The sequence below is a fragment of the Lynx rufus genome, unplaced genomic scaffold (assembly GCF_022079265.1).
Source record: "Lynx rufus isolate CCGP_SWC_20201006 ecotype Redwood Valley unplaced genomic scaffold, mLynRuf1.p SCAF_6, whole genome shotgun sequence".
Classification (NCBI taxonomy): domain Eukaryota; kingdom Metazoa; phylum Chordata; class Mammalia; order Carnivora; family Felidae; genus Lynx; species Lynx rufus.
This window is the reverse complement of record NW_025814878.1, coordinates 123,336,917-123,363,501: the sequence shown is the minus strand read 5'-3', so window position 1 is coordinate 123,363,501 and position 26,585 is coordinate 123,336,917. Positions and strand designations below refer to the sequence as shown.

At 38.3% G+C, this 26,585-nt stretch overlaps 1 protein-coding gene across 4 annotated transcripts in view; it reads right to left on the bottom strand.

Annotated features, from left to right (window-relative positions):
• The window catches only part of FARS2 (phenylalanyl-tRNA synthetase 2, mitochondrial), a 532,084-nt gene that overhangs the window by 395,272 nt on the left and 110,227 nt on the right, over positions 1-26,585 (bottom strand). For 2 of the 4 annotated variants that reach the window (XM_047101724.1, XM_047101727.1), the window contains exons 4-5: positions 9,331-9,526; positions 1,008-1,642 (exon numbers count right to left, since the gene is read on the bottom strand). In XM_047101724.1, the coding sequence (XP_046957680.1) occupies positions 1,008-1,619 (612 nt within the window). In that variant the 5' untranslated portion in view covers positions 1,620-1,642; positions 9,331-9,526. The remainder of the gene's footprint in view (positions 1-1,007; positions 1,643-9,330; positions 9,527-26,585) is intronic. The other 2 variants (XM_047101725.1, XM_047101726.1) reach the window with 2 other exon arrangements.

Genomic DNA, 26,585 nt, shown 5'->3' with positions numbered 1-26,585 from the left:
TTAATTCCATTTGTTGCTTACATAAAAAACAGACAGGGGCACCTGGGTGGCTCAACTGGTTAAGCGTCCGACTCTTGGTTTCAGATCAGGTCAGGAACTCCTGGCTCGTGAATTCAAGGCCTGCATTGGGCTCCGCACTGACAGCACAGAGCCTGCTTGGGATTCTCTCTCTGCCCCTCCCCTGCTCATACTCTCTCTCTCTCTCTCTCAAAATAAATAAACTTAAAAAAAATAGAGACTTAAAAATAAATGAATGAAAGACTAGTGCTAATGCAGGTTTTTAGGAAACAGACTCAAGCTTTTAGCGATTTTCATAATTTGCCAAAAAAAAATTAGGAAATCAATATATTATGATATCAACTAACAAATGCAAGGTGCTGGGTGCTTTTAAGAATAACTAGAATATCAGATTTCCCAATCAAAAAGCACTAAGTATCCACACATACACTTCAGGAACAGCAACAACTAAGACACCTCACAAAGAAAAAAATGTAAAGCACCTACAAATGTAAAGCAGGGAAGGGTAAGGGAAGAGCTTGGGGTAAGAACAGTTTCCAACCTCAGCCAATAAATTGCCAGTCCCCTATACTGTATAAGAAATTCATTAATCTCTAATAGCATGAACACATAATTAACTCTTACGAACTGAGAACTGGAATAATCTGACCACAGATTTCAGCACTGTATGTTCCTCCTTTTGGATTGAGGATAGATTTGAACCACTGACTATTCATTCATATGAAGAAATTCTGAAAAAAGCAGGTCAATATTGAAAGAATAAGGTCAGACAGGCAAAAACAAAAGCCCACTAATTTCTGTAGGTACCAACACAACAAATCAATCAAAAATATTGAGGTTTGGCCTGTACAAAGGAAATCATCAAGGATGTATAATACACAAATGCAAAATGAAATCAAGGACAAGTGGTTTCATTGAGATAAACTTTAGGGACTTCAACAAGAACATCCAGGCCTTCTGTCAAGGATAAGAAATGTCTCAAGACTCACCTCATGCTTCGAGAAGAGTCGGACGCCCTCCAGCTGGTGGAACACTGGGTAGTGCTGGGAGTCTATCTGGTCGCGCCGGTAGACATCACCCACCACCAGGAAGGCATCCAGCCCAGCATGCAGCAGGTCCCACTGGTGTGCAGACGTGTGAGCTCGCAGCATGTGAGTCCCATTCACGTAATAGTTGTCTCCCTTCTTCCGGCTGGGGTGGTCGGCTGGGATGAGCAGGCTGTCAAAGTTCTGCCAGATGGTGACCACTGGAGAAAGGTCATCATAAACTGAGAACAGCGGAGTCCCAAAGCGGCCCACATACTGCTGGTAGAAGTGTTCCTTCACCCTCTCCTTGATCAGCCAAAGAGGGTGATGCTGCTGATTGTGCAGATTCCTGCCAACCCTGGAGAGAACTTTCCGGGAGAGGTTGCTGTAGTTGTCCTGAGGGTAGGATTTGCCCAGCAGCTCCAGCACGTTGCCCGAAGCTCCTCGGGCAGCAAACTCTGAAGCAGCAGGTCTTGAGCCCACAGTCTGTTGATGATGGCCTTTGGAGACACTGCTGGCCTTCCTCACCAGGTAGATATGCATGTGGCCAACTCTCCTGAGTGTTGAACAAATCATTGTAGAAACTTATTTCACAGAGTCTGGAAAGAGCACACGTGCAAAGCACAGGTCAGGCTTCACACTGTAAAAAGTAAACATGTCCTTTGTGTCTCCTCCCAACCCCTCACTGTCCTGACATCTGTCTCCCCACGACCTCCTCCACACAGATCAAATTAAGGAAATCTGCTGCCAGAGGCTTAATAGTCACCGCTCTAAGTCAAAAGAACCTTGGACGTCACTTTTAGACACCTACTCTCAAGTTGTCCTTCCCTTGTCCTTGAGTTTGAAGAAATCTTCCTTTATCACATCATGTCATGTCCTGAATCCCTTATGTTGAATAAAACTTTAAATGTGACAATTTCCTTGTATTTGGACTATTTGAGAACCAAAAAGTTTAGAGGGATCATCTAAAAGACAGGGAGGGCTTGGCTGACCCTAGCAAAGTCTCATTAATTAAAGGAAACACATGATTACATACAGCGGAACAAACAGATGATATTTGAAACAGCCATCCTGCACATTTCTGTTTATCCTCCTAACTACCAAGTTCTGCTTACCTGTGACAGACATGACTTCTGGATTATCCCATATATTACAAAATGTTGTTACATAATGTTACAAAATTGTTATCACATTAAAATTTTTTTGATGTTTCAAATAAAATACACCACTTCAGGTGGTGGTTATTTTAGTTTTCACTTTTATAAAAACAAAAACAAACAACTTCAGGAAATATTATACAAAGTGATAGACTATACCAATGGACAGCTGAAGTTATTTTTATAAATGCAAATCTTTTCTGTACTCACATTTGGTCGTGTCATTTAAATGTGTGTCATACCACTGCAGCATCCTACCATTGTATTTTTGTTTTGCGAAAGAGCAAGTTTCTACTATACACCCACAATAAACCAGGAGAAGGGCTACACTTACATGGCTAGGGATACAGAGCAGTCAGAAAACAAAGTACTGACGAAATCTTTAAAAAACAAAAAATGCCTAGAATTTAATCTAAGAAGAGACCAAATTAATTAATTTAAGACAAGCATCATCAAATTTCACAGTGGAAAGTCACTTCAGAAGTCACCTGGCACAGGCCATTCAACGTCAAAGATGAGGTGGCTAAGATGGCTAAGTGGCTGACTCTTGATGTCGGCTCAAGTCATGATTTCACAGTTCATGAGTTGTGCACTGAGAGCATGGAGCCTGAGATTCTCTCTCTCCCTCTCTCTCTCTGCCCCTCCCCCACTTGCACACGTGCATGTGCACACGTGCTCTCTCTCTCTCTCAAAATAAACAAACAAACAAACAAACAAACAAACAAAAAGGTGACAAAGACCCAGGTATAGCTGACTGAACTTTAGGGCACTGAAGAGTTGAGACAACAGAGGAAGAGTCTGGGCCACTAATGTATGGTCATAGAAGCAAATTTTAAACTGACTCAGGGATCTCAGTAATGAAAATCTTTAGATGTCATTTCCCTATGTTCATAAAAAAATTTACTATGAATTAAATCACCGAAATCGCCATCAAACTTTTAGAATTGTTGTTATCTATTGAGCTACTTTAAAGCATACAACCAAGTGATTATTTTACTTTAATGGCCCTATAATCATACTAAGAAAGTACATACCTTCGTCATAGTAAGCTGCATTAGAAGGGAATTCTATTGTTCCACGTGACCATCAAAAGCATACTGAGCATGTACCCAGGCAGCAGAGCGTAACTGGTTCAAAAGTGCAACTGAAAATATCTAGCTACAAGTTAAGTTATTGTGGGTGTGTGTGATTGCTTATTAGAAGCCTGTGCATTATACCTTTGCCAGAGACTACTGTCATGACACAAGATACCCGGGAACTCCCTGGATTTATTCAAATACGGCACTATTTTGTCAGTTGTTTCTAAAAGTGTTTTTGGGTGAGTTTCAGGGGGAATCTGTCTTCCTATCTACAGTGTTCAGGGGCTTGTCAATGCAAGAGACAGGAATTTTAAATATGCATGTGCCACCTTATACATCTTGGCACAAACTCAGGCTGTTAGGTTATTAGCTACCTAGCTCAGCACCCTTGGCAAGACATGAGAAAGCATTTCTTCCCTCCAAAGGCATATGCTGTTACACAAAGTTCAGAATTCTTCTGGGGAAGGTGCTATTGGTGCAGTTAATCAAGGGTTGCTGACTGTCTTTTCCTTCTCAATTCCCAGCCCTTCACACATGCACTTCTAGGTTCTGTTCCCACATCTGTGCCCTATCCTCATGCCCCTTCTTTCTTCTCCTCACCCCACCTCTACCTTACTTAGCAAAGTTTAATTATCTTGTCTTCTTTTCCAGGCTTTTTATCTAATCTGCTCAGCCCTGGCATTATGTTCCCCACTGTGTATTCTCCCCACCCAAAACAATTACTTGGGTTTTTTTCTTCTATTATCATCTCTTACAGGGAGAGAATAATGATTATGATAACATTCCCAGTTCCATCCAGCAAGATTCCTTTCCTTTTGTCTCTGTCAAATTTCCTGTAGGGGTTCAAGGGGCACCTGGTGACTCAGTTGGTTAAGCACTGGACTCCTGATTTTGCCTCAGGTCATGATCTCATGGTTCTTGAGATAGAGCCTAGCCTGGAGCTCTGTGCTAAGAACACGGAGCCTGCTTGGGATTCTCGCCCTTCCTCTCTCTCTATCCTCCCTCACTCGTGTGTGGCTGTGGCTGTGGGTGTGTATGTGTGTGTCAAAACAAATAAACATTAAAAAAAAAAAGTTCATGTGGAAAACACAGGAGCCATGGGAAAATACCACCAATGGCAGTCAGACTTCTATTGATGGCGGGTCTTTTATCTCATGCTTTCAACAACACTGTGAGATAAGTACTATTCCTACCACTTTACAAAGAAACTAAGGCTTAAACAGATCATGCAACTTGCAGAAACTCTTACATCTTCCCAAGAACAAAGTTCAGAACTCTGAGCAACTCAAGTACTTCTCAATCAATAGACCCAGACTGTTAAATTCAAATTACACATCTTTAATTACCTCTCTTAACTTCTTTCTTATGTGAACATGATTACACATAATTGCATTTTAAGTGCACAAATGAATACAGGAATGAATAAATTAATACATCAAATAAAACCCATTAGTTTAGATAGTGGAAGTGAAATACTATTTAACCTAGAACCATAGGACCAAACCTGCCCATGTTCTGTTTTTGTAAATAGTTTTCTTGGACTTTAGCAATGCCCATTCATTTATAGTTTGTCTGTGGTGGCTTCTCTACTCTGAAGGCAGAGCTGAATAGCTGCCAGAGACTAGGTCTTTAGAGGCAAAGACCTAAAATACTTACTATCTTGTTCTTTACAGAAAAGTCTGCTGAGCCCTGTTTTAGCTTAATTCACTGAAAAGTTCTTCCACACTATTAAGAATCTCTTCCTAGTCACAAATATATGCAGATTATAGAGCCACAAAAAGTAACAAAAGTACAAATGTGTATGTTAAATGTGCTAACATTGGTAGAGAAGAGACCGTGAGACCAACCATGAGAAGTCAATACAATACAATGGGCAAAAGACCACACTTTGCAGAGACACCCACGTGGTGTGACCCTAAGTTGGCCAGTCAGGCACTGTGTATTATCCTCAGACACACCGCCTGATCTTTCAGACTCTCAAGTTTCTCATGTATAAAAATTTAGGAAACAATACCAACCTCATAGTAAAAGAATTAAACTAGATCTTGTTCATAATATACTTAACCCAATGCCCAATATGTAAGAGATGAGTTGAATCAAGAGTTGGAAATGACCCAGAGACTTCTAGAGACCAGATAACAGAGAAAACAATAAAGTTATTCACTGAAGAAACACAGGATGAATTTTGTTTGTCTGTTCAAGTGATTTTCATATGTGTATTTGTGGTTGGAGAAGGAAATAGCTTTGGATAGGTTGAAGTTAAGAATGGGTTAAGACAGTCATGTTAGTAATTTCTAGGAATCAGTCTGTAGTATGGGTTTGAAAAAGTGAGAGATTAGTGCTAGAAATGTAGACCTTGAAAGTTATGTGCATAGAGGTAAGAGGTAACATCATAAGGGTATATGAGAATCCATGGGCAAGTGAGAACAAAAACAAAAATCGGCAAAAGACTGAACTCTTAGAAATTATCATATTTCCAAGGGAAGGGTATATAAAGAATAAGCCAGAAGAGAACCAAAGAGTACAGTATCACAGAAGCTAAGCACAATGAAGTTTTAGATAGAAACCAAGGTGTTTTCCGAACCTTAATGCTACTGAATGTGCAATCCTTAGCATGCTATATTATTACTATTTGTCTTCTTGTTAGACTATGTGGTTCTTGAGAGTAGAACTAACTAACTCTCTCTCATGTAAATCTTTGTATACCCAGACTCTAGCACTACCCCTGATACTGGATAAAAGAGGAGGGAAGAAGTAAAAGAAGAAAAACAGAAAAGGATGGAAAGAAAATTGGTCAAAGGATAAAGCATAACAAAGAGGTTAGGCAAGGAGCAAAGTAAAGAATTATTTGACAAGATGATCATCAACAGGGCAATTTCAATATTTCAATGGCTGAGTGCGGACAGAAATCAGATTATAATGGGTGGGGGATAAACTTAAGAATCCCCCAGGCTTACACCAATGGGTTAGCAAGGCATAAAGAAATACAAAGCCATAGGATGCTCACACCCACGTTTGGGCAAACAAGACAAGGCAACCAAGAATAGGGAGGTGCAAAGGCATCCCAGAATAGAGAGGAGGTACAGAGTCCCCAGAATAGAAAGGGAGGGGCAAAGGCCCAGAAATAAGGGTACAAAGGTGCCCAATAAATAGGTATATGAAATAAACAAGATTAGATATTCAGGGTGGAAGCACCCCCAATTTAGTACTATAGCAAAAAGCTGCTTTCACAGGAGGAAAGGACCAAGTTAGGTAAATAGGTAAATTGGGCTACAGACCACTGCACTGCAGGTGTAACAGCCCAGAGTGGAGATGATGAACAAAAAGAAAGGTGCTTTGTTAACTCTGAGATTATTTCCCCTATCTGACTCATCCCCTAGGCTAAGATAAACAGAAGTGTTGCCTCATGTCTGTTGTAAACAACCTTCCACCCAACTGCCCAGCATTAGGATTTTGCTTTGTATTAACCCAAACCCCTAACCCCAGATATCTTCAAGACCCCCTTTCCCTCACATCCACAAGGTAATATTCACAGATTCATTGTCTCTTTGTGCACATCCATCTCCATATTTGTAAGCCTTCTGATCCTAATAAAAACAGGGCAAGGACCCTTATTCAGGGCTCTTGTCTTTTCCCGGACATTAGCCATATCTCACTTTTCATCCTATGTCCCACTGTCTTGCTAGACAAGACAGAAATTTAGACCAACAGTCTATGACAATAATGGGTTAAGAAATGAACAGAAGATGTAAAAATGAAGGAGGATACCAATGAGAGAATAAATGAAAATATTTAAAACTTCTGAGACTCAAGGAAGGGAAGCTGATGGAACTTTTAATAGATGGTCCTAATCTCTCAAGGAAAGCTGTAGATTTATAAATAAAAATACTGTGTATGATCTCAAATTCACAAAATAAATGTGATTTTTTTTCAAAGACAAATGCTGTAATTTAGAGTGAAAAGTTATAAATATTAGAAAACAGGGTCATGGGGCGCCTGGGTGGCGCAGTAGGTTGAGCGTCCGACTTCAGCCAGGTCACGATCTCGCGGTCCGTGAGTTCGAGCCCCGCGTCAGGCTCTGGGCTGATGGCTCAGAGCCTGGAGCCTGTTTCCGATTCTGTGTCTCCCTCTCTCTCTGCCCCTCCCCTGTTCATGCTCTGTCTCTCTCTGTCCCAAAAATAAATAAACGTTGAAAAAAAAAAATTAAAAAAAAAAAAAAAAAGGAAACAGGGTCAGAGGAGGGCACTGTGCATGAAATTAAGGGGAATCCATTTAAGAGTTATTTGTAGAAAATAAAAATTAGGAGAAACATGAAAAATTTGAAAAAGTAAAAGGAAACTGATTTAGAGAAAGTATAAGCCCAGAATGTGTAGGAAAATACTAGAGAAACAAGGATGATTGATGTGGTTACTAGGAAGTCAGGAGTCAGCCAAAAAGAAATACCTGTTAATTCGTGACCTGTCATCCAGGAACAACCTAACAGCAGAGAGCAATCACTAGAATATTTTTCTAGACAGACCCAAAGATTACTGATTTTTCATAAGTAAATAAATATTTAATATACATTCTGTACAAATCCAAGAAAGTCACCAATCAAGGATTCTGGAGGCTGGTGGATATTGATCTGAATATTACTTAGTACCAGATAACCTATCTTCCTGGCACACCCTTAATTTTAACCCATTTCACTCCAATCTCTTGGGTCCCCAGAGCTTTCTTAACTGAATGTTAGGCCTACTTTTCGATCAACCAATCATTGTAAGTCAGAATATCCTACAGGAATATCCTATAGGAATACAGCACAGCTCCTTATCAAGAATGCAGTATTGCTTTTGAAAAAATACGCAATAACAAGAATGTTTACATTTTATAAAATAGTTTCACATGCATTTTATTATTATTGATTCCAATAAGACCTCCTGTAGTACACATAATTATTCATCACAATTCACAGAAAAAGAAATACCAGTCCATAAGTGACATAACTCAATTCCCACGGGTAAAAGTAGAAAATAGGGGCCTCGAATCCTTGTCTTCTAACTTTAAAATCCCATGACCTTTCCAATATACTCTAAGCCACTGAAGAAGAAAAATAAGATGGAGACAAAAGAGGAACAAAAACAAAGGTATAAATAATAGTTTCTTTAGTCAGTGGTAAAAGTTTTAGTGCAATAAAATAAATATAAAAATGTCATACATTGACTACATAAGGAACTCTGTGTACTTCTCACTCTACCATGACTTGAAAAAAATATGCTATAGGTAGTCACTACTACTAAAAAATGCAATGATATTTTACTTACAAGGACATTTATTACCTTATTACTTACAAGGACATTTTGAGATGTCTGCAATGGGCCAAAACTCTTTTTAAAAGGCTATTCAGGTAAGTTCATACTGACTTTCTTTTGATACATTTTCCCATAAACATCAGAAGGCAAAATCACTCTGCTGGCTTTAGAGTGAGTGCCTCAGAGCCCTATAAAAAGTGCTCACTGCTGTTGTTTGTTGATGATGGGAACAATGAAGATAAGGGGTCATCTCTTCCAGTGTACAGGATGGACTAATTCATTCCATCATATTTTCCTTCCTTCTTTGGTCATTCCAAGTTCTGCAAACATACAGTATTTTAAGCTACTTTGACTAATTACAGATCACAAGACATAAAAAAAAAATATTATGGTACTCTAAATGACATTTACTTATAGCTACTACATAACTTTGTGTTTATAAGAAAAAAATAAATAATTACAAATAATAAATTCAAACCAGAAAATAAATGAAAAATCTGACTGGAACCTGCCTTTTCTTTATTCTTGGGTATTGATAGTTGTAGAAATTACCTAACACCACAAGAGTCCTTCTTCTCTTACTTTCTGGTCCTCTATTTACATAGTCCAAAACTGTGGATTATTAGAAAACAAACTTCTGACTTGATGTCATTACTACCATGAGTAACTGTGCTGCACTACCCAAATCCGCCCTCAAGAGAGAAGGACTCATCCACCCAGATGCCCCTCAGGTTTCAGCCTTTTTTAAAGATAGCCTCACCTCAAGAAAACTGCCTTGCCCAGGGTCATACAACCTTCCAGGAGCAGTCTGCATCCATTATGGTGGGTGGTTTGTTTCAGGAAAGGCTGGCTGACAGGCCCCCATGCAGGTGGCTGAGATTTTCGTTGGGACTGTGCGGAAGCTCAACTTCTCCCTCCGCCCAATCCAGCTTCTTCTCAGTCCCCCATAGGTGTTGCTGCCAAGAGCAATACCACATAATTAATAAGTGTCCTGCATGCTAAACTTCACCTCAGAGTTTGCTTCCTGGGAAACCCAGTCTGGGACACATTCAACAGAATTAAACCCTCTACTCTTTCTCCTAAAGCAGAAAGACAATATATTGAGCTTTATTTTGATGCTACCCTGACACTCATTTTCCTTGTAATCAGAGCAAATTGTTTTCTCTGCACTTAAAATACACATAAAATTTAAGTGTACAGTTCCGTGGCATTTAGTACATTGACAATGTTGTGCAACATCACCACTATCTATTCCTGGACTGTTTTTATCATCCCAAACTGAAACTCCGGTAAAAACAATTTTTTTAAATGTTTATTTATTTACTTTGAGAGAGAGAGAGAGAGAGAGAGAGAGAGAGAGAGAGAGAAGGGGAGGGGCAGAGAGAGGGGGAGACAGAGAATCCCAAGTAGGCTCTGTGCTATTAGTGCAGTGCAGGGCTGGAACTCACAAACTGTGAGATCATGACCCAATCTGAAATCAAGACTCAGGTGCTCAACCAACTGAGCCACCCAGGTGCCCCCAAACAATTATTTTTAAAGAAAAATTATATAGTGACATTTAAGACTTTTAACACTGTAAAATCCTTAAGGGAAGTGAGGCTAAAGTTCATCTTCTGCAAGTGTCAAAAGCAATGTAGTTAGTTCCATGTTCCAACTTGGACAGAAAATGCTTCTTAAAAAATTGACACTGGAACCATATGAGGGGAAAAAAGAAGTCCTAGCATACCATAAGCAGTACACCTTAAACAGACACTGGATCACTTTTTTCCAGCCCTTTTTGACAAATGGTGTTGTTATTTACAAGACAGAGCTTATTCTGACCAAAAACCAATGGTCCATGCCATCCAACAGAACTTTCTGCAATGACAGGACTGTCCTAAATCCACACTGTCAAATATGGTAGACACCAGCCACATCTGGTTATTGAGTATTTGAGATGTGGCCAGTGCAACTGAGGGATTTCATTTTTAATTTTATTTTACTTAATTTTAATTGAAATTGGCCACATGTGACTAGTAGGTATATTAGGGCAGATCTAGACCCCCATATAAGAAAAATGAGGATTCTATAACCAAAACGATCAAAACTGACTTCCAAGATTGTGTTTTTAGTATATAAACTAGCTTCCGAAATAGTATATGGATTTCAGCTTATAAATAGGGAGAGCTATTCAATCTTCAGAAGAATTTAAAAAATTAGAAAACTAGAAAGGATCACAGAGATCATGAAGTCCAACAGTCATATTTTGTAGATATCAAGTCAAAGATTAGCTATATCCCCAAGGATGTGCAGCCAATGAGTCAGTCAGAGGTGAGAACGTAGTGGCCTAATTCCCAGGTAAATGTTCCTTCTACTTCAACTTAAGTCTAGTTAAGATCTCACCTATAATGTAGAATCTAAAAAAGCAAGTACACAGAAGCATAAAGAGTAGAAAGGTAGGGGTGGAGTGGAGGGGGAAATGAAAAGATGTCGGTCAAAAGGTACAAAGATGCAGCATGACATCAACTATAGTTTATAATACTGTATTCAATACTGGAAATTCACAGAGAGCAGATTTAAGATACTCTCATTGAACACAGAAAAATGGTAACTATGTGAGGAAATGATTGTGAATTAGTTGGATTGTAGAAACCATTTCATATATGTGTATCAAAAAATTATATTATATACCTTATATATACACAATTTTTATTTAAAAAAGTAAATTAAGTGAATTTAATAAATATATAAAAATAAAAAGGTATCTGAGGCATCTTGTTACATGGTCACAAATTATACTTGGATGCTTTTGGTTGTTCAGTAGGCCACATGAGAACACTGTAAACTGTCTTTACCACTATATATCTAGCACAAGTGACTGGAACTAGCAAAACATCAAGCAAATGTTTGTTGTTAGAATGAATGAATTTTGTAACGATTTAAACAGTCGGTCCTTTCAATTTCTCTCTAGGTCTTGTATGTAAATGAAACCAGGCAGCGCATTAAGTCTGCCTGACTGGTAATTTCTTCAAAGCACACTTAGCAAACATGACCCACATATGGTCATAACCATACCAAAAAAAAAAGAAAAAAAAAGAGATCAGGCACATTCCATTAACCTCCAGTTTCTACCAAGAAATATGAAGCGTGGCTCAGTCAACACAGTTTATACATTTTACCCCACTAAAATAATGGTGGGGAAATGGCCAACTTCCGTTAACTTTTACTCATAAAAGGGCAAAGCAAGAGTATGTTTATGCTCCTGCTGAGTAGTATGAATACCAAAAAAAAAAAAAGTCTCTAAAAAGGCAGCTATATTATTAGTGAGAGTGTTATTGGTGCAACCTTTCTAGAAGGGAATTCAGTACTACCAAGAGATTTAAAACTGTTCATACCCTTTGACAGGGTAATTACCTTTCTAGGAATTTATCACAAGGAAATAATGTAAATGAAGACAGAAGTTAAACACAAAGAAGTTTCATTATAGCATGATTTATAATACAAAAATATTAGAAACATAAACATCCCCCAACAAGAGAGTGATTAAGTAAATTATAGAACCATACAATAAAATATTATGCATTCATAAAGTATAATGGTTTCAAAGAGTTTTAATGATACAACCATATACTTATAAAGTGATAAATAGGATATAAAATTGTATGTATGATATGATCTTAACTATGTAAACATATCTATACCTATAAATATACACATATATTTAGGAACTAAGCAAGATTTAATACTTATAATCCCCAGTCCTTATTTTCTGTTTTGTACTTTTATATTTCTAAACTTTCTAAACAGATACTAAATTTTTAATTAAACTTCTTTATTATGAAATATTGAATTATGATTATAAGAAGTTTTAAAATATCTGTTGAGTTGAGCTCTAGCCATCTTAATTGCCTATACTAAACCCACTTATAACTACATCAAGAATAAATGCCACCAGTATAAATGTAACATGGCCATAGATAGTTTAATTAATTGTGTTCAATGACCCGCTAAGCAATTATTTTTTTAGAACAATGCAGGTAGAATGCTTGGCATGTATAAACTTCTGTGCCTTTCCAATTTCCTCTCCCTAGCTATAAATCAACTGTCACAATCACCATGCCAATCACTCAACGTTATTTCCCTAAGATATTCAGATTTTCTAGGAAATTAATGCCAGATCCTATACCAAATAAATGATTTTCAATTACACCCATTAATGAAGTCTTTAATGCATGTTAAAGCTAAAATGTTACATTGCATTTTGGTTAAACAAATATTTATTTCTAAAGGAAAATTCTCACTAAAACTTAGTTCAAACTAAGCTACTACCTATGCTTTATATGCAACTCATTGTATGGGACTGCCAGAGGATCTCAGAAAAGTATGGCAGTATTACTACCATCATGGTAATCATTAGCCTCAATCTGGCCATCTAATGATGGGCCAGCCCTGATACATGGAAGTTAAGAAGGCTTGTTCCAGTCTATCTCTTTATCATGGGTTTCTGGCCTAGCAGGCTCTCCTCAATTCAGTCCCCCCTTGTTTACTGTTATTACTGCACACTCACTGTTCAAGGGCCAAGAATTAACTCATGACACATTTTTCACTACAGCAGTTATGGGGTTTTACATCTGCTGTGATGTGTGTTTTTCAACACCACCAAGCACGTCTCCAGTCCTCTGCAGATACCAGTTGGGTGCCCTACAATTTACTGAATTCTGACATTATCTACCTGGAGATAGCATTAGACAGCACAGGTTAAGAACTCAGTCCCACAAGACTGCCCCCTTGCCCCACTTTAGATGCCAATCACTAGTCCAGATGATGACCAGCTATAAGTCAGAGGTTCCCCCTCCTCAGGTTTTATCAATTTACTAGAGTGGAACTCAGGAGAATAGTTTACATACTATATTACTGGCTTATTATGAAAAGATATAACTCAGGAACATCCAGATAGAAGAGACACATAGGGCAAAGTTTGTGGGAAGGAGGATGGAGCTTCCATACTCTCTGGGCACACCACCATCCACATGACCAGCAACCCTGAAGCTCTCTCACCGCATCCTTCTGGGGTTTTATGGAGGATTCATTACATAGATCTGACTGATTAAATCAGTTGTCATGGTGGCTGGGCTCAATTTCCAGCCCCTCTGCCCCTCCTCAAAGGTCTTGTTGGTTCTCTTGGCAATCAGCCCCCATCCTCAGGTAACCTAGGGGATTGCCAAAAGCCACTTCATTAATATAAACTCAGCTGTGCTAGGAAGGGTTTGTTATATGAGTAACAAAAGACACCCATTTTACCTTTCTGTCCCTGGAGCTTTTTCTGGTAGTGGGAACAAAACTAAATATTATAACAAAAGATGCAACTATGGGTTACAATTACAATTAGAAATTACAAGGGCTGGGGCACCTGGGTAGGCTCAGTTGGTTGAGTTTCCAACTTCAGCTCAGGTCATGATCTTGGATTTCGTGGGTTCAAGCCCCATATTGGGCTCTCTGCTATCAGCACAGAGCCTGCTTCAGGCTTCAGATCTTCTGTACCCCTTTCTCTCTGCCTCTCCCCAACTTGCGTGCACTTGCACACTCTCAAAAATAAATTTTTTTTTAAAAAGAAAGAAATTACAAGGGTTTTAGGAGCTATATGCTAGGAACATGGACTAAACCAAGTACGTATTTCTTAATTTAAATATCATTAGCACATCTGCATTCATAATGTCACCGTCATCAGCACTACTCTCCTCATGCTGGCCTGAATTCCAGCAATTTCCTCATCATTCAAGGAATGTACAAGAGGCACAACATTATCAAATTTAGCATCTATTCAATTTATTTAATAGTCTGGATGATCAACTTCTGGCATAAGAAGAGAGTGTGACATAATCTTTTCATTAGTGCCATGGTTTCCTTCAATGTCTCCTTTGCAGGTTTAATTTCAAACTTCATTGTAGTCCCAAGTCAGGACCAAGCATTTGTTGTGTTGATTGATCAACCTCATTTCAAGCACTAGCAACTGCATCAATAGCATTTTTAAGGTTGAGTTCTTGTACCGAAAGTTGTAAAACCCAAGGAATCTATTAACTACAGCAAGCATGCAGATTACCTTTATTTTTTTTAACATGTTTACTAACAGGAAACCTCACTTAAAACAAAATCGGGAAGTCTCAGGATGGGAAGCTCTATGCCCTTCCACTCTTTTTCAATATCAATTGCAGACCCAACAAGAAAAGCCTGACTTGACCTTACTGGGACTTGACCTTACACATGGAAGGAAGCTGAAGGAAGAGATGCTTTCCTCATCCCCAGGTAACAGCTCAGCCGATGAGAAGCCACCATACTTGGAACTCTGAGTTTACTCCAAGGAACTTTTAGTTCATAACTGCCTTCCCAACTTACTCATTTTCTCCTTGAAAAAGCTTGCCTCTCATTTGTTCCCCAGACTTGCCTGAGGTTTTGCCTCAGTTCATTTGTCCTGGGATTGCAATTCTCTTTTATCCTCAAATAAACCCATCTTTTGCTGCTAAAATAACTGGCAGTTTTTACTTTTAGAGTTATCAGGGGCATAAAATTCTTTGGTCACTATTAAATGTGTCCGTTAAAGATGTCACATTGTTGGGTTAGGTAGACGTCAAAAACATTACTTTTCACAATAAATTGAAAAGTAAGGCTGTGTAAACCAGTTATCTAGGAACAACAAAATTCCTTTTTTCTTCCAGTCCAGCTTATCATTAGTCAGTTTGTACTGCTGATTCAAAGGAGTAATAAACTGTTCAGAAAATACTTCTCTGGTTAGCTCTGCTGTCTTATGTAAATAATAATTTCTAACTAAAATGCATGTATACTCATCCCCCCTTATTCATGGGGAATATGCTCCCAAGACCCCCCCCCAGTGGATGCCTAAAACTAAAGACAGTAATGAACCCTATAAATCCTTTTTTGCTATGCATACCTGTGATAAAATTTAACTTGTGAGACCCAGTAGAAGATTAATAACAATAAAATAGAACAATTATAATAGTATGCTCTAATAAACGTTATGTGAATGCCCCCCTCCCTTCAAAATTGTTAGAGAAGCCAAGAACACACAGTTGAAACTTGGTCAAATAGGACAAAGGTCTTACAAATTAAACTACATACACCCAGGTCCTGGTCACCATAGCCAGCGTTTTTCCTCCTGAGACTGAGACTATCATGAAAAGGACCATATGCAAATGAAGTCAGTCATCAGAGACAAGACCACACATTATCTAGATAGCTGTACCTTGGAGAATAAGTAGGAAAGTTATTCTGGGAGTGGTTCTGTTCAATACACAAAGAATAAAATCACCAAGAGTCCAGCTTGGCTGTGCAGAAGATCAGAAGATACGGTTTTTGCAAATTCTGGAAATAACAGGGCACCACAAAAATTTATCTCCTGCTGGTTGAGTTGAAGTCAATATAAATAACCTGGATGTTTAAAATATAAATATTCACACTTTGAATGCCAAATGCATCTAGTAGTAACTATCTGTGGACATGTATATCTCTCCCACTAGAAAACAACCAATACAGGCTCAAACAGACACTGTGTTTTTGAAATCATTGATTTGCAATAACATGAAATGCCTAGGAGAAACCTTTTAACACACAGTTGTACCGAGAGCATCCCATATTCTTTCCTTGACTTTTGTCCATTTAGACACAATTATCCTTTTGCAGAGCATCGCTGGGCTTAATTCCTGGAAATTACTGTAGGCACCAATAGCAACAACCTGGCTTTTCTACCTGGGGCACTTTAACAGCACTGAAGAGAATAAAGTGAATAAACTCTTTTCTCTAAGGATTCACCGAGATATGTTTTTCTGATTGATTCTGGAGCATGTAAGTGACAAAAGGGAAGCCTGCAAGGCAGGAAGCTGTAGTGCCAGCACACAAGAGGGTCTACAGCTCGGAAACACCAGCAGTCCCTTCCCTTTCAAAAATGCTCTCTTCTTGCATGGATAAATGAAAGTACTTCTTACCTTAAGTGACTATTTATCCATCATTGGTTTCAACAACATATTTAAGGCATGGCTTAAAGCCACCAGCAAGAAATTGGCAACAGACTTGACGCCTGGGGCACATGGCTTCCACAGATTGGCAAAGGTCCAGTTGCAATATTAACAAGTATACCATTTGTCAAGACAATTATGCAAGAAAACTTGGCAGCTGCTCATAGAGGGCAAGCCTGATGAGAAATGGTGCCAGAGCACACGGATCAGAGAGCCTGAGAAATCCCCTGGCAGTTCAGTCTTCTTTGGTAAGAGTTACCTTTTGTGTAGACAATGCCTTTTATTAAAATGAAGCCTTAAGGGGGAAGAAAGGAGCTGGAACAGCAATTTTAAAATACTCATTATCTGAATATACAATGCTCCCATTCAGAAGAAGTGTCTTTTCATCACTATAAATTCAGTTGAGAAATGACTACCAATATCATTCTTTGTTAATAAATGCCATATTTTCAAGAATGAAAGTTTTGAAAATGTTCTGTCACACGGGAAGTTTCTTAATTGTTCAAGAATAGAAGGGTACTCCAGAGAAAAGTTATCTAGTGATGGACATAAAAACAAATGGAAAAATACTGCACTTGGTTCCAAGAGAAATCAGTTCTGTTGCCCTAAGTCAAAAGGTTAAAATCTGTAATTAAACAAATGCACAAGGGAATGACTGCAGACCAAAGACGCTGCAAAATGAATTTGAAGATTGGTTAATAAGTATCTTAAGGATATCGCCATATTTGGAACTGCAGAGAGATTCCCAATCACTCTTGCACTATTTTTCAGTTAAGAAAAGTATCATCAGTTAAAATTAAGATCATGTCACCAGTATCCATTAGTATGAATGAAATACCAAAACTGCTAGTTACCCTTAACGTGAATCAACTACTAGTTATCACTTATTTTGTTTCTAATGAAAGGCCTATACTGTGGTTCTCCATCCACATTTGCAGAATGACAGAATAATTATCCACTAAATTCCACATGTAAGATAACTGTATAATAATCTTACTAAAGTACATGTACATAACAGGCTTAAAATTTTAAAAAAGTACTCAGCTAATGAAAAAGAATAAAGTTTTCACCCAGAAATAATTTAGCAAGCAGAATGGCTATGGCAAATAAAATTAAAACTTGTTTTAAATCAATTCAATAAACTGCCTATTAAAAACTATTTTAGGCAATTAGAAATATTACTTTTACATAGAAAAATAGCCTCTAGGTTAAAAATTATTTTCTCCTAAATATTCTAAATAAATTGATTTTAGCTAAGATTCTCCAAATAAAGTTGCTGCATATAAAATCCTGGAGTCTGGGCTGTAGTGGTGGAAGGAATAAAACACAGCACACAAAGGCTTGGCCAGTCCTCAGTTCCACAATTATTAAGTAGATGCTATCAGCCTGAAATATGTGTCTACCAACAAATGGTAAAATAAAATCACCTCCTCTCAAAAGTGTTTCCTTTCTTCTTTATATTATTTTTTTCATTCAGTTCTCACAACAACACAACAAAAAACATAAACGGATTTGTCCAAAGTCAACTGAGAACTGAAAGCCCTGAATGGAGCATCAGGAATCAAGCCCAAGCCTTCTCACTCTTGCCAGATCCTGGTCTGTCCTGCCACTGCCATTATCAGCCCTCTTCTGATAAATATCTGCTGTCCTCACTTTTTCCAATGGACAGTCCTGATAAGCTCCTTGTCAGTTTTCTTTTCAAATGAAAACACACCTTCCCTTTGAAATGTTTTGTAATTGCAGAGATGTTTTATCTCTGTTAAACTATGTCTTATCCTTCCTACTTTCCTCAAACACAGCTGTGCCCTCTCTTCTCTCTTCCCCACAAGCACATAAGACACTCACTGAGCTCACCCGGCAGCTGCAAATCCATCTGTTAGAGCTTAAGCTACTGGAGGACAGGGACAATGTTTTTGTCCGTAAAAGGAATGTTTTCCCAAGCCAAAAGGAGTGAACTCCACTAAGAATATCCATGTTATATCTTTCTGTATTACTGTTCTGCTGAGAAAAGACACTATTCATGAACTCACGGTGACATTTCCACGGGACCACCCTCTCCCCACAGCACATGTAATTATAAAGTGATGACAAGCAAAGTACAGCAGTGAAGGTCATTTAGAAAGCCATTTGAAAACGTGGAAATCAAACAACATTCTTTAATTCTTGCTTCAGAGAAGGCTGTTATGTGCACACTAAACCATATTCTGAATATAGTGACAGGAGGGCAGAACAGTGAAATTTAGGCCCACTTATGAAGGTTCCATCAGCCTCAATCAGTCCAGATCATATTATGCTCTCTGTTAAAATTCCCCTGTAAAGGGGCACTGGGTGGCTCAGTCAGTTAAGCATCAGACTCTTATTTTGGCTCAGGTCATGATCTCACAGTTCAGGAGATCGAGCCTTGCCAGGCTCTGCACTGACAGCACAGAGCCTGCTTGGGATTCTCTCTCTCTGCCCCTCCCCTGCTTGTGCATGCACATGTGTGCACTCTCTCTCTCAAAATAAATAAAAACTAGCAGTGCCTAGGTGGCTCAGTCAGTTAAGCAGCCAACTTTGGCTCAGGTCATGATCTCAAGGTTCATGGGTTCGAGCCTCGCATTGGGCTCTGTGCTGACAGCTCAGAGCCTGGAATGTGCTTCAGATTCTGCCTGTCTCTCTGCCCCTCCCCCACTTGCACTCTGTCTCTCTCTCTCTCTCTCTCTCTCTCTCAAAAATAAAATAAAATAAAAAAATAAATAAATAAATAAATAAAATCCCCTGTAAAAAAGTTCTGCATTTCTCTGTACACTATGTAACTTCTAAAGGATTAACTAGTGCATGAAATCAGTTCATTGAAATTGCAAAGTATATATGAAACAAAAATGATGAAAATAATATACACACAGTCCATTCTCATTATTCATGGTAGTTATGATCTATAACATCTCTAGGAACACTAGATTAGTGAATACTGAACCACTGCTCCTAGGGGAAATAGAGAGTTAGTTTCCTGTGAGCCTCTGTTCACATGTTTGTCAACTAATCAATACATAACCTTGTTTTATGTGTGTTTCTGTTAAAAGATACTCTACTTAATATATACTGTAGATTCACTAAAGTCGAATTCACAACCAACGGCACTATAACTCAGGGCCTGAATGAAGCTATCTAACACAGGTATTTTCTCAATAAGGCATATCACAGCCTTCTTGAGCTTGGGAGCACAAGACAGCACTTGAGAACTACTCTTGGGGGCCATTATAAACAGCAAAATCATCAACAACACAAAAATGTGAAAAACATGGCACTAAATAGCTGGCAAAAAGTACACACATTTATAGAAAGAGCTGAAACAAGAAGGTAGAGCATTGTGTTATTGGACCTCAGGTGGAAACATGGGTGAATCAAAGTTTTGATGCTCTTTACGTATCCTCAAATGACCATGAAAACTCTACAAGTATTGATTTTGAGGTTACAAACAAATGTTAGCAACTAAGCAAATTCACAAATACAGAATCCATGAATAATCCAGGAATAATAAGGACTGCATGAATGTCAAGATATTGACAATAACAGATGCCTCCACGGAAGTGAACCTAGCTGGCTGGGAGATGGGGGGCAGGGAGGCTTACTTTTGTACCAAAGTGTTAGAACATCTTGCATTTTTCTGTGTGTGTGTGTGTGTGTGTGTGTGTGTGCGTGCGCGTGTGTGTGTGTGAGAGACAGACAGAGACAGAGACAAAGAGAGACAGAGACAGAAACAGAGAAAGAGAATTTTATGACCTGTGCTCAGAGAAAATAGCATGAAACATACTAATGATATAAAAAATATAAAAGTAAGTTTGGGGTTCTAATAGTAAAAAGACAACCAAATAAAATTAGGAATAAGGAAGAATGAAAGTAGAAACAAATAAATTCAAAAACAGAAAATCACAAATATTTGGAGTTTCTCTGCTTGGAAATGACAACACACTCTCATTAAGAGAACAGCACAGAAGGAAGAAAAAAAAATCCCATGATTTTTTAAGCTCTCAATTCCCACACAAGGAGGGGGCTACAGGAGGTATGATACAAAATGAAGATATTTTTAGAAATAATTATATAGTAAAGTATGAGCTTTACACATAATTTAATTTTTCCAAGTATTATTATTTTAAACAATATTTAAAATGCTTTTGCATAAGACAGTGGTTCTCAAAGTATGGTCCCAAGAACAGCAACATCAACATCAAAAAAGAAACTGTGAGGGGCACCCAGGTGGCTCAGTGGGTTAAGCGGCCGACTTTGGCTCAGGTCATGATCTTGCAGTCCGTGAGCTCAAGCCCCACGTCAGGCTCTGTGCTGACAGCTCAGAGCCTGTACCCTGTCTTCAGATTCTGTGTCTCCCTCTCTCTCTACCCATCCCCCTCTCCCACACGCTCTCTCCCTCCCTCCCTCTCTCTCAAAAATAAACATTAAAAAAAGAAAAAGAAAAAAGAAAAAAGAAACTGTGAGTAGTAGATTCTCAGGCCCTACCCCAGACCCAAGAAATAGAGACTCTGGAGCAGGGCCAGCAGTCTGTAACTTAACAAGGCTTCTGGATGACTCTATGTCAGCAAAACTTGGAGAACCACTGGTAGAGAAACACTTTGAAATATTACGATACTATTTAACAAAGGCTATAAACAAAATTTAAACTTTTCTCAATGACAACGGTCACCCTTTAGGAAAAGCTATTGCTATTTCTGCAGTTTTTTTAGTGTTTAATTCTTTTTTGCCTCTTTCAATTTCAGTTGGCCAGCAGAACCTCTACCACAATTATAATAGTACTAATAGCTCTGCAATGCTCTCAGAGTTTGAGGCTTTCACTCTGTTGTAAACTATCAGGGAAGCAAAACAATTAAGCTAATTAGAATTAAATGCTATGTATCCATAAGACTGGGTGCAGTCCTAAAGCATAAAGTGCCTGGTGTTAGTGCAAGAAGATTGAAGTGGCAAGTTTTTTATTCCTATAAGGCTTTTAATTCCCAGACGTGGCTGTGCACCAAAAGAATGACATGGGTAGAATATTAATCTCTAGAGATGATGGAGATGTTACCATATTAAGATTTGGAAATATTATTCACTTAGACTAAAATATATGTCTGTGACTACTGTTACAAGAATTCACTTCAAAAAGTACACAGTTGCAAAGAGTTCTAGAAGCCTGGTTTCCAGTTCTACCTTGGGCTTCATTCTTCCACAGCCTTTCCAACATTAGAAAAGATGGTTCTCTCATGTGGCTAGTTAAGCAAGTATTTATACTGAAGAGAAACTTAAAATTTCAAAGTCAGGGGGAACTTAAAGATGAGATAGACCCAGTATGGCATTTAACAGATGTGAAAACTGAGGCCCAAAGACACCTTCCCTGCAGAGACCAGGCCTTCTATTCCCCTTTACTTGTCACCTAGTATTCTTTCCATGGTCCCACCAGTATTTTCCCCCACACAAATAAAGCACAAGCACCCACAGAGTGGTAAGCAAACACTTGAGCAGCGTGGGCATTACATACTTAAATTATTTTAGATTTTAGAATAGCCAAAACAATCTTGAAGAAGGAAAACAGAGATGGAAGTATCACAATTCCAGATTTCAACTTATACTACAAAGCTGTAGTAATCAAAACAGTATGGCACTGGCACAAAAATATACACAAAAATCAACAGAACAGGATAGAAAACCCAGAAACAAATCCATGATTGTGTGGTCAATTCATCTTCAACAAAGCTGGCAAGAATATGCAATGAGAAAAAGACAGTCTCTTCAACAAATGGTGCTGGGAAAACTGGAGAGCTACGTGCAGAAGAATGAAAATGGACCACTTCCTTATATTAGACACAAAAATAATCTCAAAATGGATGAAAGACCTAAATGTGAGACCTGAAAATATAAAAAACCTAGAAGACAGCACACGCAGTAATTTCTCTGACAGGAGCCATAGCAATATCTTTCTAGATATCTCCTGAGGCAAGGAAAATAGAAGCAAAAATAAACTATTGGGACTACAGCAAAATAAAAAGCTTCTGCACAATAAAGGAAACAATCAACAAAAGTAAAAGACAGTCTACTGAATGGGAGAAGATAATTGGAAATGAAAAATGATAAAGGGTTAGTACCCAAAATATACAAAGAACTGATACAACTCAACATCCAAAAAACATACAATCCAATTCAAAAATGGGCAGAAGACATGAACAGACATTTCTCCAAAAATGACATACAGATGGCCAACAGACACGTTAAAAGATGCTCAACATCACTCATCATCAGGGAAATGCAAATCAAAACTACAATGAGGCATCACCTTACATTTGTCGGAATGGCTAAAATCAAAAACACAAGAAACAAGTGTTGCCAAGGATGTAGAGAAAAAAGAACCGTCATGCACTTTTGGTAGGAATGCAAAACACAGTGGTGTACCACTGTAGAAAACAGTATGGAAGTTTCTCAAAAAGTTAAAAATAAAAGTACCCTACAGTCTAGTAATCGCATTACAGGGTATTTACCCAAAGAATACAAGAACACTAATTCAAAAGGATACATGCACCCCTATGTTTATTGCAGCATTATTTATAATAGACAATCTGTGGAAGCAGCTCAAGTGTCCATCGATAGATGAATGGATAAAGAAGATGTGGAGTGTGTGTGTGTGTGTGTGTGTATAATGGAATATTAATCAGCCATAAAAAAAGAATGAAAACTTGCCATCTGCAAGAATATGGATGGAACTACAGTATAATGGTAAGTGAAATAAGTCAGTCAGAGAAAGACCATATGATTTCACTCACATGTGGAATTTAAGAAACAATACAAAGGAACAAAGGAAAAAGAGAGGAGAGAGACAGAGAGGCAAACCAAGAAACAGACTGTTAACTATACAGAACAAACTGATAGTTACCAGAAGGGAAGTGGGCAGGGGAGATGGGTGAAATAGGTCAAGGGGATTAAGAAGACACTTCTGAGCACTGAGTAATGTATACAATTGTTGAATCACTATATCGTACACTTAAAACTATTATAACAGTGTATGTTAACTATATTGGAATTAAAACTAAAAATTAAAGAAACATCAATGCTAATCTTCTTGAAAGAGGGGCATTTTTTTTTAAGGCTTCCTCCCAGAAATCAAAGTTTCTGTCAAAAAAACATCATGCCAATAGATGACCTACCTTATAAATGGGAAAAAACGAAAGTGGTTTTCAAATTTTTACTGCCAGAGATTTAGTCTGTTAGACAGTGTCCTTGTCTTTTTATGGTGATTGCAAAAGTGTACCGCCTCTAAGTGACTGAATAGGACAAAACCAGAAACGGAGTATTCACATTTGGAAAAAGCTTAAGTGTCCAACTCTAAGGGGCTGGTGAAATAAAGTACTGGCACTGTTAAACTAATTTTAAAAAGAGGTCATTAGACAGAGGTTGCTCTAAGGCTATGGCAGCCTACCTAAGCAATTCAAAATCTACACCCGCAAAAGTCTCAAGGTTACAAAATCAAAACTTAAGGACAACTGATCACAAACAGCCAACTAGACTTTAAGCTATTGCCAATCAATAATTTCCTTACTTCACTTCCACTGTTTCTCTATAAAAGCCTCTCCCCACACTCCTGTCCATGGAGTGCTCCTATCCATTTTTGGTTTGGCACTGCCCAATTCAAATCAATATTTGCTCAAACTCTTAAAATGTTTAATATGAATCAGATTATCTTTTAACAGTTCAAATGATGTGGGAGAAAACATTAATTGAGAATATTTTTTGACATTGGTCAAGGATCACAAAACTGATAAAGCAGCTAAAAAATTATACATATAACATGATAATGTATTTTTTACATATGTGTGTAGGTCTTAACCTAGAAAAACTACCATATGAACATAGAAAGAAATTAACTGCCTCTGATTTCCCCCACCCTGCTTTTATGCACTGAGCTTTTGTAATGTAGTTTCTTGTGGAGGATCAGTTCATCTCTGTCAATATTCTGTCAAAGTACTCCTGAAAATCCTCCATGAGCTATTATGAGGAATATATCAGGAATGTGTTTTCTGGAGATAGAGATTTTTATGGGTTTGCTAAACTTCAAGTCCACCAACCAGTTGCTGTTCATCGTACTGTGAAAAGGTATGTTCCCACAATCTAAAAAAAATTAATTTCGCATCTCCCTATCCAGTTCTTTTGTTTGGTCATAAAGCTTATTTCCTTTCCTTCATAAAAACTACAGCACTTGTAAGGAAAGGAAAAGTTTTCCTCAACCCTCTTAGAGTTTATGACAGAGTTGAAAAGTAAACTGACAAAGACAGCTAATCCTATTACTCTAACAGGAGAAAAACACGCAAATTTTATTAAATGTTTACATGTACGTGGAGCCTTCACAAGAGAATGAGGGCCCAAAGACAGGAAGCGTTTATAGCTTACAGACAAAGAAACAATCAATTTGTGAAGGGTGAGGGCAGTAAATAATAAAGTAACTAAGAAAGTAGGGATTAGCCTAACAAGGTTTGTTTGGACAGATTTCTTGGCCCCAAATTCCCATCTCTGGTGATAACAATGCATTCTTTCCTCCTTGTACAGAGAGGGTGCCTTTCATATGGGAGATTTATTTCCGTCTACAAAGAAGACAGTGGGGAGAAGCAGTGACCTTCTTCTGTCATTTTTTTCAAATTCGTCAGTTTAAGATCTTCAATACGCCAAGGTGCCTTATTTTGGGGTGAGCATATCTTGAACCCCATTGCATTCATGTAGTCAAATAAAGCTTCCAGCATATTTGCATTAGTGTCTAAAATATCCCAGCTACAAAGGCAAGTACTTGGAATATAAAGATGAATAAATGATAGCCTTCTCCTCAACCTCACAGTCTGAAATCCAGTATAACAGAGTGAAATAAATATGGTCCTGATGCTCCCTGAAGCTACAATCCCCCTCCCTATCCCTGAGGGGATAGTATCCCCTCACTTAGATGCTTCTAGATTACAAATATTTACAACCACACTTGTCTTCACTCTGTATTTTCAGAACCTAACCAGTGAATTGGCAAAAAGAAGGAACTTACCAAATGAATAAAGGACTGTCAAAGATACAAAAGGCTGGAAGACAACCCAGCCCTCCAAAGGAATTTATTTTTATGATGATTTTTTAAATTAAACTTTTAATCTTGAGATAATTCTTGATTTGCATACCTACAGTTAGAATAAATAACACAGAGAGAAAGAGAGAAACCAAGGTCCAGTTTCCCCCAATGATAACATATGCAAAACCATGGTACCAAAATCAAAACCAGGATGCTGACACCGATAACATTCAACACAGAACATTTCCAACACCAAAAGGAGCCCCTGAGCTGCCCTTTCAGAGCCAGGCTCACCTCTCTCCCCTACCATGTCCATCACCCACAGTAACCAGTAAGTCTGTGCTCCACTTCCATGCTTTTAGAATTTCAAGAATGTTATATAAATGGCACATATAATACAGGCCCGCTTAGGGTTGCGTATTTTCATTTGGCTTAATTCCTTGGAGCCATCCAGGCTGTTGTATCAAGACTTTCTTCCATTTTATTGACTAGTACCCATGTGTGAGATCACAGAAAATATATAGAAATAAATATATTGGGTCTCTGTCCCTGCCTTCTGGCAAAGAGCTGATAAAGCTGTTACAAGTTCCTAAGCAATAAGAACAGTAGGAGCATCTCTTGTTCTAGTATTTGGTCTTTGACTCCATCCCTGACACAAGGCTTTTCAAACCCTTGTAAATTCCTACACGGTAAGAGCACTGGAGGCAACTTTTATTCTAATGAGGCAACTCTAGGTGGGCTCCTGGATGGAGTGGATGGAGGCTGGTCACCAGAAAGACCAAGCCCTGAGTAGAAGCTTGGAATATCCAGTCTTACCTCCCATCCCCCAAGGAGGGGAGAGGGGCTAGAAATGGAATTAATAATCATGCTTATATGAGGCAGCCTCCAAAAATCCTAATAGCACAAGGTCTGGAGAACTTCCAGGTTGAACACATCCACATTAGGAGGGGT